This window comes from Diadema antillarum, unplaced genomic scaffold (assembly GCF_040938485.1).
Source record: "Diadema antillarum isolate AM-2024a unplaced genomic scaffold, OU_Dant_1.0 seq00000719_RagTag, whole genome shotgun sequence".
Classification (NCBI taxonomy): domain Eukaryota; kingdom Metazoa; phylum Echinodermata; class Echinoidea; order Diadematoida; family Diadematidae; genus Diadema; species Diadema antillarum.
In genome coordinates, this window is record NW_027271623.1 from 472,172 (window position 1) to 493,801 (window position 21,630).

The 21,630-nt window shown below is 36.4% G+C and overlaps 1 protein-coding gene across 1 annotated transcript; it reads left to right on the forward strand.

Moving 5' to 3' along the window:
* Positions 1-11,847: 11,847 nt before the first annotated feature.
* On the forward strand, positions 11,848-21,458 carry LOC139738015 (uncharacterized). Its single transcript, XM_071648680.1, has 9 exons — positions 11,848-12,120; positions 12,625-12,901; positions 15,013-15,249; positions 15,763-15,839; positions 17,448-17,555; positions 18,462-18,676; positions 19,274-19,342; positions 20,113-20,208; positions 21,200-21,458. Exons 1-9 carry the CDS (start codon positions 11,848-11,850, stop codon positions 21,456-21,458), a joined length of 1,611 nt encoding a protein of 536 aa, XP_071504781.1.
* The last annotated feature ends 172 nt before the right edge of the window (positions 21,459-21,630 follow it).

Consider the following 21,630-nt stretch of genomic DNA (forward strand, 5'->3'; position numbering starts at 1 on the left):
AAAAAAAAAACAGCAAGACAAAATTACCTTACATGAAGAAAATAATTATATGATGAAATGGAAGCTGAGAAAGAGGATGGGATCATTTTGAATGTCATGTAACATAGTATTATGTGTTATATACGCTCGATATAAGGAAGTTGGCCGAATGGATAGTATTGCTTATGTGTTCGATTTCATATTCGCAAAGTGTATGTATCATATGCCTTTTTATTTCAAAATGTCGTTATCTCATGGGTTATTAAAATTTTGGTTTATTCGGCTTGATTTAGTGTTTTACTTAACAATGTTTAACATAACTGATACACACACATAACAGAAAAGTGACTCTCTAATCAAAATGATGTCACTTTCTAACAAAAAAGGAGGTTTTACGCAAAATTATTTCGCAGGGGTATATTACTACACTTATTGAATAACTATAGGGCCTAACTGTGAAAAATAGTAAGAGTGATCTTCATTGTCATAATCATACGGGGGATCTCACATCCACGACAATGGTCACTTACATTTGCAGTAATGATGAGAGTTGAAAATAACCATTTTCCTCTAAAAGTATGCTCTACCAAACATACAAAAAAAGACATTGAACAATGTTGAAAAGTGTCAAAATAGATGCAAAGGGGTCAAACGATGGCTGATGAAACAACAACTCTTAATTACTATGTACAATACACAAACAGCAGGATACTGCACCCCCCCCCCCAAAAAAAAATACTCTGTAATATACTTTTAAAAATGAACCATTTGCCTTTGATATATACCCATTCAAGCACGATACGTGCAGACATACAATTGCCATTTTATTTTTGCTCATTTTTTGTTTTCGTTACAAAAGTTATCCTATATCCTATTTTGTGTGTCTGTATAATGGTAATAACAACTCATTAATGAAAACATCATTAACATAATGTATGAAAACATCAAAAATCTGTAATTCAACTTTCATTTTATGAAATCATTAAGAAAATGATTTTGATAATGTACCTTAAAAATTATTACAATTAAACCCCACACCGTCATACAATTTACCGTTTGGAAATAATAATCTAAAGATGCAGGCTATCACCTATCAGAATACAAAATGAATTAATTTATGAGTAAAATAAGGGCAAATGGGCAAAAAATAATAATAATAATAAGCGGAAGTGAAGTGAAAAAGTCGATCCCGATCAACACGATTAAGAAGCACGATTAGAAGAGATTTGCTGCGTTTCGATACGATCCTAGACGATCTGATGCGATGATCACGATCAAAAACTAATCGTGTTAATCGTAGAAAATTTTTGAACCGTCCAAAATTTTCCTACGATTAACGCGATTGCCACGATTGACCTTAAGATCTGATACAATCTGATAAGACCATCACGCTCGCTGCACGATTAAGACCACGATTTCAATCGTGGCGCCAATCGTGATAGTGGGAACCCCGCTTCATATAGGGCCGTGCACAATTGCCCTGAATTGGTAGTGTAATCTGTGCCTGTGCCTTTACCTACTATAAGTACATTGTGAATGACTAGCAGTTAGATCCTATATAATTTTTAAACTCTCTAGAGCAGTGTATAGCCTTCACTCAGTGTGGCATGTAGTGTAGAGTTTACTCCGCATTCATCGTGATTTGGGCTTCTCAGACGTACAATCTGTACCTGGTACACACTGTATTGGAAGAACTAGTCTCTTCAACACTATTCATACTGTAGCAACGTTAGATCTCGAAGTAGACCTAAACAATGTCCCTCCCCCTCCTACTACTAAGGAGTAAGGTTCTTCCTAATCCTAACGTTAGTCCATTTTTTACCCCAATGAACAATATGTGAAAGAAAAGCTGTGCAGGGGGATCCAAGAATTTTATAAAGGGGAGGCATTTTTTTTTTTTTAATGTAAGGGTGCATGCACCAGAGACTCCAACTCTCACGTTTTCGACGGGAGATCTCCCGCCGAAAACCCATTTTTGCAAAATCTCCCGTTTTCCGGTTTGAGATTCGATTTCTCCCGCCCTGGCCCTTTGTCTCCCGTTGGAAAGGATTTCTTACTTATTTCTATCGTATGTTGAAAAAATAAGCCTTAGATAGCACCAGAGAGCATCTAGAACCCGGGGAATTTCGCGCTTCGCACACATCAACTTGGAGTCTCCCGTTTGCTAGGGGTTTCAGGCGGGAGAATCTCCAGATCAGAAGGTGCTTTGGGTTGGAGTCTCTGATGCACCCCCATTTATTTTCTTTTTGCTTCTTTGCCAGGGTGATTAGAATTGCTTTTGAAATTGCTGGTGTGATGTGGATTGATTATGCATAGACGCTGTAAGGCCTATTAGATACATAGTCTATGTCATGTATATGTACTGCAGTAGGTGTTTCAAAAAACATTTCCCACTTTTGATTCTTAATAATTCAAAAACTATAAATCAGATAACATTGTCATTGATATGAGTGATAGCTGAATGGTGTACAATTTAGTTGAAGGTGGTTTGAATATGAAAGCATGAATAAGTTAATAATGAAATCCATACAGGTATTCCATGATTAATTTCACAGTAAGGTTCCAGAGTTTGTGGTACAAAATTTCACTTTGCACAGGGGTCAATGGGTGTGTATGGGAGTGTGCGGTTAACACTCTGACAATGGTCCTGAACAATGGCCAGGGTTTGAATGCTTCATTATTTATTCATGAGAAATTCCACTATCACAACACGTCTTTATTCAGCCTCTGGCAGTATCTGTGTAAAGTCAAACGCCTGTTGATACTGTCGTTGAGTCGCGACAGTGCTTTCCCTACTTCTGAAAAACGAAACTACAATGAATACCTTCTGTTCTATTGTATACAACGTGGTGACAGGAAGTAAAGAAAATCAATTAGCAGTATATTATACACTTGTGTATGGAGCTTCAAATAAATCTACTGTGAAACAAATCGCCCCAATGATAAATGCTGCTGAACTCTATACCAAAAATGATCTCTTTTTATCGAAAAAGCAACAAAAAAAAGTCAGACTATTGATAATTGGGTCAATCCACGTCAAATCATCCAATTTTCAGAAAAGTTGTCACCCGACCCCCTCCGATTTTCTTTAAAATCACACCAAATGTTTCCCAAAGTGTCTGACGGAAAATCCCAAAATATTTTGCTCCAGGGTCAATTGGTTGCTAAGATACAGCCTCACATAGCAACCAATGCGCATTCCAAAATATTAGCTAAAAGAAAATTAGGCATTTTTGATTGAATGTTTTAGCGTGGATATTTATGCAAAAGTGTTCATTATCTGGAAATTGAGAGAACTTTATAGTCTTTGCAAGAAAATCTGACTGTGACGCGAAATTGACTTTTCGTTAACGTGCACGAGGTCACCGAATATGGTGTCAAATGTTAATTTTGAAAATTTTAATGCATATTTAGAAGCTAATATCTTCCACATTTCTTCACCTTAGGTTCTAAAATATTATGCTGTTGAAGGCTTTGACTTGCTCAGTAATTTTGAAAAAAAATCGGCGCATTCATGCCCACCGTTTTTACGGAGAGCGCCCTCAAAGTTGACATAAATGAAAAATGTGCCAAATTCAAGGTCACGGATCACAATTCGTCCCACTTAGGAATAGCATCAATTTTTGTATATTGATAGACATTTACCTACATGTATATTATCTTGGGTTACCAAAGAAATTTTGCTCCCGAAATATTCAATGGCAAATTCACCCCACCGAAAATGGTCGTAAACGGCCAAATTCCCATGTAATATCACATATTGGGTTTAGAGGACATTTCAAATGTCCACGCTTTCAAGACGAAAAGCACTAGTCCTGTGATATTTGTAGTAGGGATAGTCTGTTATACATATTTTAGTAATATAATATTTAATCTTATGTTGCTACTTGTAACCTCTCCCTATTTTTTTTTCTTTTTGATACATAATTGATTCATTTCAAATTAGTAACTTTGCCCATGATATGAAAATATATCTATGATACCATAACCAAAAAGCATGAGTTATACAAGCAGCTTCTGGCTATGTTTTCTAAATAATTTCCTCTCCACTCTTTTTTCTTTTTCTCACTTTCCCGTTACAAACAGCTATGAAGAAGCAACTACAAGCAGGAGAACCGAGACGTCAAGTACAAGTAGCCAAAGCAGGTACACATTTAGCAAAAGTGGATATGTTTTATGCCCTTGTACTAAGTGGAGAATGTGAGAGTACCCGTTATATGAAATGAATTGGTATGGGTCAATTGTAAAAATCATTATTGACATAACTTTCACTAAAGATATAATATTAAAAACAATCACTTTATTTCATTTTATTTATGTTTTACAACAATGATGATGATAATATTACTTTTTTGACTAACTAGTAACTGAAATATTAATAGTTCCAATTTTCATGTTCACATTTTGACATTTCGAATAATTTGAATTGAGTATACGTAGAACAAGATCCTCTGTGACTTCTGCCAACTTCAATGTATACAAGTATCTTATGTTTGATATTTCTAATCTGCAGTAATGCCCATGTAGGTCCTGTCTCTGGCATTCAAAGCTCTACTCCAGCTTCAAAGATGCGATCGGCTGCAGATGCTCCCTCTTCATCAAAGGGTCGACTTTTCCACATTCACAGGTATTCACCAAGTCAAAAGAATGTGTTATGTCTGGTTAACATTTTGGTAAAAAAACAACAACAATGGTACCCACACTGTTCATACAACTTGCTGCCAATATTCTACATTTGTGAATATCATGAAAAGAGTGCACTCCCTTTAGTACATGTCCAGTCATGTAAAATTTTACCACACTATTCATTTATATACAGTGTAGCTCACACATTTTGCTGTTCCGCGATTGAAAAAAAAAGTTACTGCTTCATTGACTCTTCCAGTAGATGTTGCCTGGAGTGCCTAATTCTGATTGTAACGTTGCTGGCCTCTGTCTCTGTCATAAACTTGAAATGTAACGTTTCTGTTTCGTCCCCTCACTGATGAAGTTGCAACAGGGAAATGTGGCAATGCTACAGTCCACCAACCTATTCATAATGAATCTTGCACAGCTGTAGACTCTGTAGTAATTATAAGTCATCAAATACTACAGAGATTCCAATCCCAAGCACCTTCTGATCTGGAGATTCTCCCGCCCGAAACCCCTAGCAAACGGGAGACTCGCAAGCTGATGTGTGTGAAGCGCTAAGTTCCTAGGGTTCTAGATGTTCTCTGGTGCTGTATAAGGCTTATTTTTTCAAGGTACGATAGCAATAAGTAAGAAATCCTTTCCACCGGGAGACACAGAGCCAGGGCGGGAGAAATCAAATCTCCAGCGGGAGAACGGGAGATTTTGCAAAAATGGGTTTTTGGTGGGAGAGTTGGAGTCTCTGATACCATCTTGAACTTCAACCATTTCAATGTCAAGGTTTGTTGATTTATAAAAGCTAGTAGACATTCTATGCTCTGTCATTTTGAAGATCAGAGTGAAAATTATAATGGGCCATCTTTCTGAGGTCACCCATCCTCTTTATTGGTTTCTGTAATGTACTCGGCCAGCAGATGACCCTCTTTGCATTCCCATGTTTTTATCTATTTCGTTATATATCTTTTGCAACAGATATATGATTTTTCTTTCTCTCTCTGTGACCAGTGATTCGGATGCTCCATCATTGCCGTCATCTATTTCTTCAATACGAAGTGCAAGGTAAGTTGCATGACAAAAATATATCTAGACTTCCAAGCCCGATTCATCTGTGCAAACGTACAATCGTATGTCACAAAAATCTTTTCAAAAAGTTTCATATTTCATATTTCATTTCATTGTTTCAACCCTTATGAAGTCAGGCTATTTAGTTATATGTGACAAATGAATCAAACTTTATGCTTTGTTGTGCTAATTTGCATGATGTTTGCACGTAATCAGATTTTGTGATTTTGCGATAGCAACACATTTCGCCTAATGGTTGGGGATGGGGGAGTGGACTCGACTCCCCTCCCCAGCCTAGTTAGGGTTAGATTGTTCTTTCACAATTGAAATTCCCTTGATGAACTTTTTTATTTGGAGCTAGATTTCTGTGATCATTGTTATGTCCATTGTGCATGAGCCCTTTAAATTTTGTGCTTATTTTCTGGTACACTGTACATTGACAGCTCTGTGCATCCCCCAGAGCAAGGAAGTGGAGGGAACTTGGGCCATACATCAACAGCAACTGGAGCAGCCTCAGGAAGAGATTTGCAAGAATTGGAGTAAGTACATGTAATTTTATTGTTTGGCATAATATTTGACAGAAAGTTCAAATGGATCACATTCTTTCTTTTGAACTTGACCATTTGGAAAATGTGCGGTTGAATGGTATTATCTGAAGAGGGATGCCCTCTCTGTATACAATAGGGGTATTACCTTTACTACCTTACATGCACTGTATGGCTTACAGGTACAGCAATGTTTTACTTGGGTCAGTCAAAGTAGTATTGTTGTTAGTATTCCTTTTCCTCCATATCTTGGGAATGGCTCAAAGTACTGTGCCTTTATAGAATGTAGTACAATTTGCCATTGCCTGAAGTTATACCTGGCAATGATTTTCTTTAAAAAAAAAAAAAAAATTGAATAAATAAAACATGGGTCATGAAGTCAAAATTGAAGGGTCGAACTTCACTGGTATTACTATTTTTCTCCATAACTTGGATATTATGGTATGCATGATGTAAACAGGTGTACACGTACGTGCATAACTTTGTGATGATTATATAGGGAAAATGTGTGTTCTTTGGTGAAAGATTTATGTGAAATGTAGACATACAATACATTGTATCGCATTTTTTACCATATATGTATGTACATGTATTAAAAGATGCTAAAAGTACTGTCATGAAGTTGTAGTTACCAGTTGGTGACTATTTGGAGAATTATGGGCCATGGAGGCCTTAAGAGCAAGGGTGAAAGGACTAGTTCAAACACTCATATTCTTGTATTTGTCTTATATTTTTTAGCCATTCTTTCAAATTCAGCCTTGTTCAAGGAAAGTAGTCACCCAGCACACTGCTACAAATACGCCATTTATATTTTTTTTTCTACATTTTTTTTTTGTTGCTAATTATATGAAAGTATCATCTCACACTGTTAAACACAACTGCGGCCCTAATGGGACAACCATGCAGTTTGTCAGAGGCATATTAGTCAACATAGGAACGTATCAATATTTCTTGCTCTAGTTTCATTACCATTGAGACTATTCAGTCCATATTTTAATAATTTCTCTCACTTTTTGTTGCAGTATCAGCGTGAGCTTTATTGAGAAAGGGGATTTCATCTTTCCAAAGGAGCCTGAAGAGCCTGCACATGACAGTGAGGAAGAGTATGTGCCAGATGCCAAGGCATTTCTTAAGCTAGGGTAAGCTTATGCTAATGATTATGAATAACATAGTGAATTCCCATTATAACAATACTGTTTTAAGGAAATTCTGGTTACACCAGCATAAAATAGCAGGTCCAAAAATCTATTCTATGGGCAATTCCGTGAAAAATGTTACCTGAGGGTGGAAAAATGAAAATCAAGCAACAACTTTGTTTTACCCTGGAAAGTATTCCGGAAGGGTCATATCAAACTGATATGATGAAAAAAATTGGAACAATTTGGAAAAAAAAATATTTTTTCAGCTTTTGAAATTGTGTGTTGTTTTCTAAGACATTTTTTTTTTTAAAGACATAATTTGCATGTAATTCTTCTGAAGTAGAAATTTTCCCTATAAAATGACTTTCAGGCAACCATTTTTATGCTATGACAAAGCTGATGACTCATTTTTACATCATCCTTCTTGGTATTGAAAGAAAATAATTCTTTTTTAAAGGATGAGCATTTCAATTTTCTGAATTTCCACCTCTGTCAAAGTGTAATGTCCGTAACGTTTTAGATGTAAAAGTTTTTGTAACACACTGTGTTTTGGTCTAATTTTGTTCTAAATTCAAACGCAAAGCTAAAATGTGATATCACACAACATATCCACGCAGTTTTTCGGGAACCTGCATAATTCCTTTTAAAAAGCGTTACGGATATTACATAACCAATGCGTTACGGACATTACACATTTGTGGAAAAAGTATTAGCTACATATGATTTTGAGGAATAGTTTGTATTCTACCCTACAATATTGATATCTGTCACAATGAATGCCCCAGCCCTTGTATGATAATTGATTTGGGACTTTACTCAGCAACAAGTGCTGTGTTTCAACAAGGTTTTAACTAATCTTCTGCATTCCTCTATACAATCTTATTACTTGTGATCTACTTATTTCTGCCATGAAATACATGAATGCAAGCTATCTTACAGCAACAGCATATCAAGTTGAGTACAACTAGTATGATGGCAAGAATGTGTTAAAACATTGTTAAAGAAGAGAAACAGTCAAAACATCCCTGGACAAAGCCTTTTACACAATGTGTGGTCAGTTGTGGTCTGACTTGTCTGTTAAGGAAACACAGTCCGACCTCAATATCCAACCATATCGTGAACAGTAGCCATCTGGATAAAATGATATTGCTGGATAAGGGAGATATGCTCACGCATGACACTTTATTAAGCAAATTGTGTAGGATATTTGTCACCCGCTACAACAAAATGATCCTAAAGTCGGGCGAGGTCGATTATTTGAAAATTGCATGACACAATTCCCTAATCTTTCTGCTTTAAATTGATATATAACACGTCTTATAAAAATAATCGGCTGCGGAGATATCGATGTTTAAATGAGAGCATGTCAAGACGTCTTGGAAATCACTGTTTCGAGAAAAGCGCCCTAAAAGTTCTCCTTGCGACGCAATCACAATCAAGAGACACGCAAGTCAGTATTCACCTCCGGACAATAGAAGTTAAGCCCTAGCAACCCCCGAAATGCTCATTCAAACACAGCGTCGGCGGTCTCCTCACCGACCAATCAGTGACCAGGATGTCAGGAGAAGCGGCTGGGCATAGCGCAACCCGCCCGCACGCACCAGTCAACTGGGCAGTGTGCGAGCTTCACGCTTCGGTTAGCGGCAAGCAGCAAACTGACCAATGAGATTACTCTGGTCGTTGTTAGGGGCGGAGCCTACGTGTGGCGCTCAATCCAAATGTGCGAACCAGTTTCTGCTTCGTTGAAACGCCAAAAAACATGGCCCAGAAAAACGCTATTTTTTGGTCTTTCCTTTCATCATTTTGCTTCAAAATTTCGACAGATGATAGAAGACATGTCAGACTCTAATAATATGTCAAATTCAGAAAATCGTAAGTTTTGACCAATTTTGATGCTCTAACTTCAAACTCGATTTTCACGGCTTCGACCGTGCGCGACTTTAGGACCATTTTGTTGTAGCGGGTCACATTTTTAATTGACTATTCAATATTATGATTTAAATGAAAATTTAATGTTTTATTATTCAATTATGTGGAATCAAATGGAATGTGAATGAAATACACTTCCTCATTATTCCTTCTAGCAACAGTATTTTGGTTGGTAGAAATATAATGTTTTACCATAGCGATCAATGTTTATGTCCTGAATTACAATTACTTTGTAAAGAATAAAGTGCTACGTACTTTTAGTCATATTTTGCACCGAATTATGCAAAGAAAATCATGTGCCAGTCCACATCTGGATATTAGAGCAATCCAGAAAAGTGATTGCTGGGTACCATGTAAGTGAGGTTGGACTTTATGTAATGAGGAGAGTCCATCGATTATGAAAATTTCTGAAAAGACAAGGATCCATGAATATTTCTTTAAGTGTAGTGAAGGAGAGCCATTCTTAGAACAGGATGGAATCATTGTAGTATTAGACCCTCTCCCACAATTGGTCAAGAACACCTTTCTAGCTTCCAAGGTGATTTGGAAGCAGAATAAACAATATTCTCCAAAACAGACTTTTCTGACCCTGGAAAAGACTGTTGTACTTCAACAAACTGTATTGAAAAAGAAAGAAAGTAAAACTAAATATTCATTGTGTAAAAATACATACTGAGCGTTTGTTGAGCCATTATTTTATGTGATTTTGATAATGCATTAGTTTTGGTTGAAATAAAAGTTGTTTATTTGTGCAGAGTTATGCTCAGTGATGGCTATGTAGATGTGAATAAAGATTGTAATGTCCGTAACATTTCTTTAAAATTACATTTTGAGTAATTACAAGTTTAAATGTAGTAGAAAGGCAAAAGACTGATCTATATGTTATCATAAATCACAACTGTATTGCAGGCATTAAATAAATTGATTAAATTCCAATATGATAGAAAAGTCAACAAATTGTTAAAGTGCGGGTCTATATTGAACAAATAGTCCTCAAATTGGCAATTCCTGAAATAAAAGGTCTCATGAAAGGGCTATGGCAACATTTTAAAATGTGTACTGATTACCATCCAAGTGAAAATGATCAAAAATATTAATACAAGCATGTGACTCCTGCCACTTAATGAAAGTGGACAAATCTGTAATGTCCGTAACGCTTAAAATGTAATGTCCGTAACGCCAAAGTTTTGGCTCCAGGAGGGACATGTGCCATCTATTTCACTAAATGTGATTATATTTTCTTTAAACATTTCTTTACCTTTCAATTTATTCCTATATTGGTCTAATTATGTGCTTAAACTCACAGACTTTTCAGTGATTGCATAGGCATGCAAAAAGTCATGTCCAAAAAATGTAATGTCCGTAACGGCCAACATTTTATGCAGTAAGTGCCATATGATGTGAACTGGATTGAAATTTTCACAGTTTATGACTTAGCCTCATATGTGAGTGATTCCATTGTATGAGTTCAGAATGAAAATATTTTGTTATCTTAATGATCTTTTGAAGTTGCAAATTTTGTCTGAAATGTAATGTCCGTAACACTGGAACTGCCCCTATGTCACTTTGTACACTTATATTTCCTGTTTGATGATATAGAATTTCATTATCGTGTAAGGAAATCGGCGGTCCCCAGAACTTTGTTATAACAGCAGTCGCCTATGAGGGTGAAAAGAGCCGGAATGATAATGAACTGTGTGCTTTTAACAACATATGCTTTCGCAAATTATTCACTTTATGTAATCATGTGTACTCTTGTTGTGATTATTTTTCACTCTGATCCCTGATGGAATACAATTCAGCTCACAAATTGCTCCTTTTATTTGTAGTTCACGTACAAAACTGATGAGAAATGTCATTTTACAAAACCTAAGCCTGTTGGTTATATTCATGGCCTTGAGTTATTCAGTTCATATGAAATTTAACAATATAACAGCGATTACAAAAAAAAAGAAGAAGTCATGTTGCAAACCATACTTGCTATTATTGAGATTGTACAGAAAGGAAACTTGCTTTTTAAAATGCTTTCATACTTACCAATCTTTGAAGCATATTTTATGTTAATGATTTTTTTCAAATTGTGATGGACAGTGGTTAAAAAGTTATGACTAATTACTCAGTCATAATAAGAATATACATGTTCCTAAAGTTCACAAAATGAATGACCTATCTAGCCCTGTTGTGTCTGGTAGAATTCTTTCAGATTATTACCAAGCAAAAGAGGAATACAGTGTATAAGCATGAGCATAAGAGCATGGTGTATATTGATGTTTTTGTTGCCATGGTTATTGAAGAATAATGATGATAAAAAAATACTTCTGGATCTTTTTTTGGGACATTTCACTCAAACAGATGCTAGCACACACAAAATTAAAAGAAATGTGAGTATTTCTTCTCGCCATGTGTTCCTGTGGTTGATGTCTTGATCAAAAATCATGTAAAGTTTTCTTATGCGGCTTAGCATGAGAAATCAGTCCTTGGAAAATGTTCACTTGTACAGTGCATTATAAACATTCACTAACCAACAAATTCATGGGTTGTTTCTTAGACCATCTTGCGCCAATATGGAGAAATATGGGGAGGAGGAAGAAGTTATGGGAGAGAACGAAGCAGAGAAGCCGGAGGAAGAGGACGAAGAAGCTGTGGTGGAGACAACCAGATCAGGTATGCATGTCAAGCTCCGTGCAGAGGAAGCCAAGGATGCAGAGCTCTTTGTCATAACTAAGAGCCGTCTACAAGATCTGGTCCAGAAAGCCAAATCTACATGCCACAGCTGTGGCAGCAGAGTGCATGCCAACATCAAGTCTACAAGAGGTTCCGCTGCACATGTAACATGGGTATGTGTTGTCTTATTGTCCATATTGTTTGTGTTTGCCTCACCAAGTTGTTTTTAGATTTAGCATTAGAAAAACTGTTGGAATGGAGCACAGAGGTTGGCTCTTTTTTTACAAGATAAAGGTTAAGAAGGATTGGCGAAGAGTGGAATCTAACTTGCAGTTAACATCATGTTTAACACAATTCATTTAATAGACATAAACAAGCATATTTCATGTGCCCCTGGTGAAATGTCTCTGTTTGTGGGAAAAAAAAATGAAACGTGTCTATCAGATTGATACAAGTGTATGTGTGATGCATGTTTGATACATGCATACTGTAAATGTAGCTTATATTTTTCAGATCATATTATCCCTCTGCAGAAAAAGTGATGATGATCGTATTTAAGCATACTACTTGTTTCTAATGAGGTTATTTCCTTCATGTAAGTATGTAAGTGACATTGATAATTTCTCAATATCAAATGCATTTGTTGTCAATAATTGTCAATTCAATTTTCACTGCAGGAATGTCCACTCGGCCATGAGACAAAGTGGTGCTCCCAAGAGGTTATAAATGGGAGCCACGTTGGTGATATGAAGCTGGCATCTGCAGTTGTGCTATCAGGCAATAACATCACAAAGGTTTGCCTGATGGCACAATTTGCAGATCTCAGTTTCATCTCACCATCTACTTTCTTTGCCTTGCAAAGAAAATATATTGCACCGGCCATCGAAAACAAGTGGGAGGACATTCAGCGTGAGACAGTGGAGAAGCACAAAGGCTCTGGATTGGTGCTGTGTGGTAAGTCAAGAAACAAAAAGCTCATAAGATTCAAATGCTTGGATGAGCTATTGCAGTTGCTTCTGTTTGGTGTCTGCCATCTTTTGTGTAATCCCTCTATACCTCATCTTCTTCTACAAAATTGATAGTATGATTTTAACCGATGTTCTAATGATGAAAAGGGGGGGGGGGGGGGTTATTACCCACACCCTGAAGCAGTTTTGTCAAGATGTGTTGTAGGTGAAGATTATAAGGTGTTCATGGCAGTGGGTAGAATACATGTAGCTTCCTTTGGCCCATACAGAGGGTGCAAGTTTGGAGAGGAGCAAGAATTCTTTGTGACCACAAATTCACCTTTATTGATGGAAAATACAGAATGTGTATTTGGGTACGTTGTATAAGCTGTCCATTCGACCATCAAATGACTGAGGATGGTAAACCCAAAAGTTGTTATTTTTTTAATCCAAAAAAGGTTTCTATGTGTATCTATTTTTCAGGGGGGGGGGGGGAGGTTATCCCTGGTATTTAACTGTCTCAATTGAGATCTGACTTATTTCAGATAACATTCAGAAAAGTAAGTACACACATTCATTACAAAGAAGTCTGTTATGTATGCAACAAATATTTCAAAGTTGTGTTTAATTCAAATTTCACAATGTTTTTTTTTTTGTATGAAACACATTACATTTGCTTTGTTACACTTCATGTGAGTTCCATTGTTGTAAATGTGCTCACGTTTGGTTACCTGTGAAATCATGTATATGTATCATTACATCTGAAACCTCGCCATGCTTTATTCAATGGCTCTTTTTTTTTTGTGAGGGGGGGGGGGGGGTGGTAGGGATGGGGAGGGACAAAGGATAAATGTGATCGGAGCAACAAAAGGATCTGAAAGTATGAGTGGACAATTTTCTGAAAATGATACAACATTATTTCCTCACTCTTTCCACTCTAATTTAATACAATAACACTGTATCTCTTGAAAGTACTCGGTTGCAGAGATATCAGTGATTTTGTTAGCGCATGTCAAGTGGTTTAGGAAAACATCATTTCGAGAAAACTGCTCTGACGCTATCACGATCAGGGGGAGGCAACATAGATTTCACCTCTTGACAGTAGAAGGTCAGATCATAGCAACTTCCATGATGTTCATTCAAGCTTGGCGCCAGCGGTTGATGCATGATCAATCAGTAACCGGGATTCGATATACTACCGACTGACCAATACGGTCACTTCTGCATTGCTAGGGGAGGAGTCTGGCTTTTGCTAAATCCAAATCCTCAAACACCTTTTTGTTCCATTGAAAGTTTGAAAATCATTCTAAAAAGAAATATTCATATCTTTTCTTTCTTTTGTTCATGTAATTTCTATATTTTAGCAGATGAAAAGCGACTACAGATTATCCCAAAAACAGAATTCTAATCGTTTTGACCTGTTTTGATGATCCAACTCCAAACTTGATTTTATTGGTTCAGCTGTCAGCAAATGTAGTTCCTTTTGTTATGGTGGTTCACAAATTTTGCTAGTGTGCATTGTGGAGATAAATGAGTCAAACTGTATACTTGAATATAAGTCATAATTGCATGATTGTGCTTTGAATTACACACAGTCTGACATTTCCTATCCAGCCTCCCTTTATCTGGATCTTTCTATGTGGATGCAATCTCGTGATTTTTTAATTCTTTTTTTTTAACTTTACGATTATGTGGGATAGTTTATTGGGAATTTCTACACAAACTCATAAATTGCATATTATTCCAATAATAATCAAGATACATTCACATCTAAACTTCATCTACATTATGCATGTACAAATTCCTCCATATTACCGCAAGAACACGGACAAAAAACTTTTTCAATTACAAATGTAAATCAAGGTGAGGTATACACGTAGGTGATCCCTCATTGAGACCAGCTGAGGGGGACGTGGCATGTACGTGTTAAATACATGTCATGTAGCTACCATTTGGGGAGAGAGCTTTGTGACATTGAGTCTTCCATATTTTGCCAAATCTGTTATGCAAATGGCACCGGTCACGTCATTATCCGGATAGGAGAGGTCAGACTGCAGTCACATCACTCTCTTTGGACACTGTGAAGTGTGTGTAACAGCTTACTTTCTCTTTTAACAGGTGATGGGAGGAACGACAGCCCTGGGCACAGCGCCCAATATCTGACATATACTTTTATGGACCACCAGACCCTGGACGTAATCCACATCGAGTTCATGGACAAGCGAGAGGTGTCCATGAAAAGTCCAGTAATGGAAGCGAAGGCTTTCGTCCAGGGTCTGGTGGCCATTCGCCAAAAGGGGCTGGAGGTGGCGGAAGTTATCACAGATGCCCACTCGTCAATTGCGAAGCACATGAGTAAGTTTACAATGACTATAAATTCTCTAATTACCTGTGCCACGGAAGTATGGTGAAGTTTTCGTCAGCAAAATGTTTTTTCTTTGTTTGTCTTTATGCAGAATAGCTATGAAATTTTTGAACAGATTTAAATGAAACTTGTAGGAAAGTTGATAATGACACAAATGAGAAAATGAAATCTTGGTAGTGATCCACAAATTTTTATTGGTATTTGAAAGATTAAAAAAAAAAATCTTTTGGTAGATAGGATAAAGTTAGATATGCGCATATTTGAGGCAAGGCCCAGTGTAGCTGAAAGCAAATGATGTAAACAAATAGCTTCCACAGTGGAATATCAGCATGCATTTATGGATGGAAATGAACTCCTAGATAGCGTTTTGTGCCCTCACAGTACTTTTCTAGTTTTCAGATTGATTCCTTATTCCTTGTCCCTATTTTTCTGGCTCTGATTTTTGTACATGATACCGACAATTTATGACTCTTCTTTGCCATTTTGTGTTTGTATCTTTTCAGGAGTGAATGAGCCAGACGTCAAACACTCTTGGGATGTATGGCATGGGGCCAAGAATCTAGGAAAAAAGCTGACAAAGGTAATGCAACTGGTTTATAATTCTATAAATGTAGCCATCTGTCATGCACTGCAAAAGTGGAAATTTTCGCAGTGTTTACATTTTTTTGCGCGTTTCGTGTAAATAGAAATTAGTGACAAAATAAAAGGAGGCAAATATATATAGTTGCCATATATTCCAGTATTTGATGTTTTTATTCCGCATAATTAAAAACCTTGAAACTCTTCTTACAAGGCCGAGCATGAAAAATTATTTGCATGAAAATATGCGCATTTACAATACTAGACAATGCTACATACATCAATTGATTAATCAATATATCAATATATTGTAATTTCTTATCTTCCCAATACTTTTTTGGGTCTCTCTGTGGGTCAAATCAGTGTATGTTTTTTCTTTGAAAAGATTGTTCAGTTTGTATGTTGATTACATATGGCTGGAATTATATGTATATTGTAGAAGTTGAGATGCTAAAATGAATCACGAACAATGTAATGTAACTCTTTTATTGACTTTGTGTGGAGTCTCGCAACAGCATTATCATGGTGATAGTGTCAGGTGAAATGATTGCTGATTGAGCTAAATGCAATGTGGCACAGATGTTTGTTCAATCAATGATGTGTGAGACACATTTGCAATAGTTGAGGAAAGTGCACTGCCATGGAAACAAGACATCATTGCCTCCTAATTATGCAAAAGACTTTCAAGGGATTGTGTAGTTTTGGTTGAGATGAGGATTAGGCTTTTAACTTTTTGCGAGACACCAAGAAACTACCTATGAAATGATACAGGTCATACCATTCCAAGAAGATTTTAGAGTATATTAGATAAAAATCGGTGTTGGAATGGCTAAAACATCAAAAAACAGGGTCAAACAAAGTGACCCTAATTGCCCTGTTTTGGATATCTCAGCCATTTTAAAACCAATTCTCATTAAATAAGTGTTGAATCCCTCTTTTAATTACATGCTCCTTCATATTTCATAAGAGGTGTCTCATTCATCTCACCAAAGAAATTAAAACCTAAAGGCAGGTCTCAACCAAAATTGTGCGATCCCCTTACGATCTCACTCTTGCCCCAGTTTTGCAGCAATTCACAAACTTTGCACTCTTAAAAAATGGATATAAAATTGTGCAAGTCATATTTTTCATGATGAACAGAATGAATGTTTACTATGCTTACGGGGCATTCCTCGTCCCATAGAATACAACAACAAAATCATGTAAAGCTCTTGCCAATTGTCAGTTGTTGTTTTTTTGTATCAGTGTTCAAGTGTGAATTACACATGCAGCTCTAAAAAAAAAAAAAAAAGCTGAAAATATTGAAATGCCTCTGTTGTTTGTGTAACAGAAGAAATTTGGTGTTTATAGTTGTGTTGGTTGTGTTGCAATTATTCATTTATTCATTCATTTTGAAAAAAAAAATACTTATAGGGATATTTTCTAGTTGATACGTCTTTGTCAAATAATGCTGGCGACTTTTTGCCTGTATCGCTTGGAATAAGTAATTACTTCCAAGTTTATAAGTTTCATTTCCATGTTAAATCAATAAATGTTTACTCATGATATTTTCCTAGCTTGTTCAATACCAGCAACTTTACATTTTTTAATGTCAAATTCTTCCCGACAGGTTTCTGCCAGAGCTGCCACTCGAGGCCTTGTCTTCTGGATCAGGCATGTGCTCCTACATTTCTGGTTTTGTGCCAGAACATGTGCTGGAAATGTCAACATGCTTAAGGTAAATTGATACCTTTTGTGTATGAAATAGTTTGCTGGGATGGACGCTTGAAATAAGCAAAGATAATCTGGATGGAAAAGTCTTGAAGTTCATTTTTGTGGCAGGGATGATGAATTATCATCAATGTTGATTTGAACTTTTAACAAGACATAATCAACCTTTTTTTGGCTATGAGTTGGCTAGAAAAATAGATGAATAAATAAAAAATCTGCAAAATTATTAACACATGCACAAACAATCTCAGAGAATTGAAAATCCACATATGCAGTAATTCATGTGGGTCTGTTGGAACATGGACCTACTACACATATGGACATGGAGGTCTTACTTTGATCCCATCGTCACCACCGCCACCTGATTATGTGCACTTTGATGAAGACATCCAGATGCTTGGACAATGACGATTCTGTAATTGTGTATCACCACTGACAAAACATTTGTTTCCCCTCATTTCGGTCCTATTTGGCTGAGATGCCTTTTCAGACTCGACTGCCTTTGAATGAACATCAATGGTGGGGGGTAGCAAGCCTGAAACTAGGACAAATTTTGTGTCACAAGAATGGTAATTACTGAAGTTGACACCGGTTGCCACGTACATGTAGGTTACATCTCTGAATGGTGAGACAAGCATGCCGTCTACTGATACTGTCCATGTTTACTCTAAAACAATATGCGACAAATGGGGAAAAATAGATTACAAAAGCACAGTCAACCTGCCAGAACTGACAGCCTGACAGAAACGGGTGCAGAATTAATTAATGAGCAATGCATGTTCATGTGTGTGGTACATGTAGGTCCATGGTTGAAATAATTTACACCCAGAGTCATCAGCGCTCCACGTTTTTATTTTGAAACTGGTTAAAAACCCAAATGTCTGTGTTTTTCTTCAAATATGTTATATTCTAGGCAAAGTGGCATGGTCTCACCCATCATGTGACCAACAAACACTCTTGGGTGTCGGGCATGTATGGCCCAGCTGAGTGTGAGCATGCACCTCTTGACCCTGAGAAGGAGCAGCGGGAGGAGTGGCTCCAGCCAGGCAGTGACTCCCACAGGGCCCTCGTTGAAGTCGCCTATGACAGCAAGTTCATTGAGAAGTTGTCGTACTACTCAAACTTCAGGTAAAGACTGTGTGACTAATCATCTTTCAGAAAAAAATAAAAAATAAAATGAATAATCCTTAAATGGGCTAAAAGAATGATGGCACAAGTTAATAGTGTCGATAGATAATTATATATAACATATAAAATATTGATTTATAGGAAAAATGTATATATATGTGTGTGTGTGTGTGTGTGTTTGTGTTGCTCATTAATTTATAGAGAGGAATAATACTGCAGTAGACTATACCTCATATTTGAAATTGCTAATGCTATATGTAAAATATCTCCACATTTAATTTAAATTGAAGGTTATCTGTAAATCCAAGGCTGCACACTAGCACTGGTCCGAGAGTCCCTGACCAGTAAAACGTCAGTGTTTGACTAGTAACTCTTTTCAAGAATTTACTAGCAATAAATTGAAGAAAGAAAAACAGGTAATACCTTCTGGAAAGACAGTTAGGACCAGTAGAAGTTAGTGTGCAGTCCTGGTGAATCAGACATTGTTTGAATTTTGTTTATTTGTGTGTTTTTCTAATCTTCTAAGTATTAGTATCCTTTTTCTAAATATTTTCAATTGTGTTTTGTATTAATTGTTCCCATTTTCTAATTATATAGGCACACAAGCACATTGGAGTCTTTTCACAACCATATCCTCATGTATGCATCAAAGAGGTATTCCTTTGAGTAAGTTAATATTTTTCTTTCCAAGAGTGTATTGTTGATACTGGTATCAGACAGCACTAGCTTGTACATTTGAAATGTAACACATGTAGTACTAATGAATATGAAGGTAGTATGATGCAGTGCCAGATATAAAACATGTAATATTACACATGTCAATAGTATGATCAAGTATGATGAGAGCTTCGGTGTATAATTCATCTCATACAAAATTTAGCCATTTGCAGTTTATGTGATAACATACATTCTTGTTAGGTTGAAGTCCAGTAGCTCCTCCAGTTGAGAGCTGTGGAATTCAAAATTCAAATAAATATTTCAGTTCAATTACTATAATGCAAAATTGATTGTCATTGTTCTGTACATCCTTTTACAAAGCCGCAGTTTCTGTGATGATAGCTGAAATATGTGTATATGTCTCACATGTGGGCCCAAGTTCACAAAGGTGGTTTAGAATTAGACCATGTTTCAAACTTGTATCATGATCGCTAAAATAAGTGAAAAAAAGTAGGTTTACCCTTGGACATGCATTTTATAGTAAACATCTGTTGGCGTACGCAATCTGTCAGTCATATTTAGAGGAAAAAAACATCTATGGTGTATATTTAACCCACCTTCATTTATTTTGTGTCAGAGGCTACACACATAACTATATGTACACATAACCACATGACACACACTCACTTGTTATGATCTATTCCAAGAGTGTATGAATACTGTAACATAAGTTTATATAGTATATAGTTTTGATGCTAAGAGAATTCTTTTCTCCCCAGCTACCAGGCATACAGAGCTAGGAACTTACTTGCTGTCATCGACTATATGGCCCACAAAGACAGGCCCATGAAGACTGATGAACAAGGCAACCCAAAGTGAGTTCACCAGGTGACATTCTTGGGACAGAGAAATGTATTAATTTTTATTCGTGTTTTTTTTTCTTTTTTTTTGTAGTGGTTAGTGATACTTTCTTAGATATATTACTGATATGATATACAAATGGTAAAACTATTTCTCATTTGTGAAAAAGTATGCTAAAAAAACAATATGTGAAATTTCCTTTTACTGTCAATGGAGTGTCAAGTTTTTTGACGGAGAGGTTCCATACACATTGCTGCATTTTCTCAATGGATATTAGATTTTGGCTTACATTTTCCGTCATTTAATTGCAATTTTTTTTTGAAAGGGAAACCATTTTAGGTTGTACAGTGATAAAATTCGTCTTGTAAATTCACCTCATTATAAAAGAAAGCTCACTGTAATTATGATTCTATTATGTTCTTGTATGTAGAGCTATGTAATGTGCTTGTATTGATGCTTTTAGAGTTGAAAAAAAAGTCTGGTTTTATATGAAATACCATAAAACAATACTGCCTCTTTAAAGTACACCTTTTCATTTTTAGAATAGATTTTTTTTTTAAAACTGGAAAACTGCATCATCATTTAGAAAAATGTACAATGTACTAAATTGCTGCAATACGTTCAAAACTATGAAGATGGGCCTAATTGAAATTGTGTGTAAATATATACGTCTATTTTTTTTTTTTGGGGGGGGGGGGGAATGGTGCTTCTTTTTTTGATATTATCATTTGGAATGAGTAATTCATTATAGTGCTTCCCCATTGTAATAAAAGTGTTTGTAAAAAAAAGAAATGGTTAAAATTAAGAAAGAATCCAAGCTCCAACATTATTAGCTCTGTTTTTTTTTTTTAGTTAGTTTTTGATGAAATGAAAGAAATTTGCCATTCTCCAAGGATTTCAATGTAACAGTTGTTGACTGTATTTTCATGATCAAAAAGTATGTCTAGCGTAAATAGTAATTTTTTATCCTGTGCAAATATGTCTTTTATATTTTATTTGTTACAGGTATGTTGCTGTGTGGTCAAAACATGCCAACAATTATGTTGCCCGCCCTGTCAAGGCCCCTAAGACCTACCCCTACATCCAAGGACTCATTGAGACAATCTTACATCGCAGGGAAGTGGACCAAGAGCCACTATTTCAGAAGGCTGTCCTTCTGCCACAAGACCCTCGACACTTGAGGCCCCGACTGGCTCCATATTCTCCGCCTCCAGTGAAAGACATCCTTGCCAGGAGACAAGGCCGAATGAGTGAATCTCCCTGAACAAACATATCTTGTAATGATTGGAAGTGTGTCAGTAATTACAATGCCAACGGGAGAATTAAGACAGTTTTGTCTTGTTACGCAGATATGCAAGGCACAATTTTGTCAGTGGTGCTAATTGTGTTTCCTATCTTCATGCATAAGAATTGAAGATCAAACTTGCACTGTTTCT

What these genes read in the sequence shown, in the direction of transcription:
- LOC139738015 (XM_071648680.1), top strand. Translation starts at nt 11,848, where the DNA reads ATGGAGAAATATGGGGAGGAGGAAGAAGTTATGGGAGAGAACGAAGCA. An exon ending in GTCAATTGCGAAGCACATGA is followed by an intron (nt 15,250 to 15,762) that starts GTAAGTTTACAA and finishes GTATCTTTTCAG; the next exon opens with GAGTGAATGAGCCAGACGTC. An exon ending in TCAAAGAGGTATTCCTTTGA is followed by an intron (nt 19,343 to 20,112) that starts GTAAGTTAATAT and finishes TTTTCTCCCCAG; the next exon opens with CTACCAGGCATACAGAGCTA.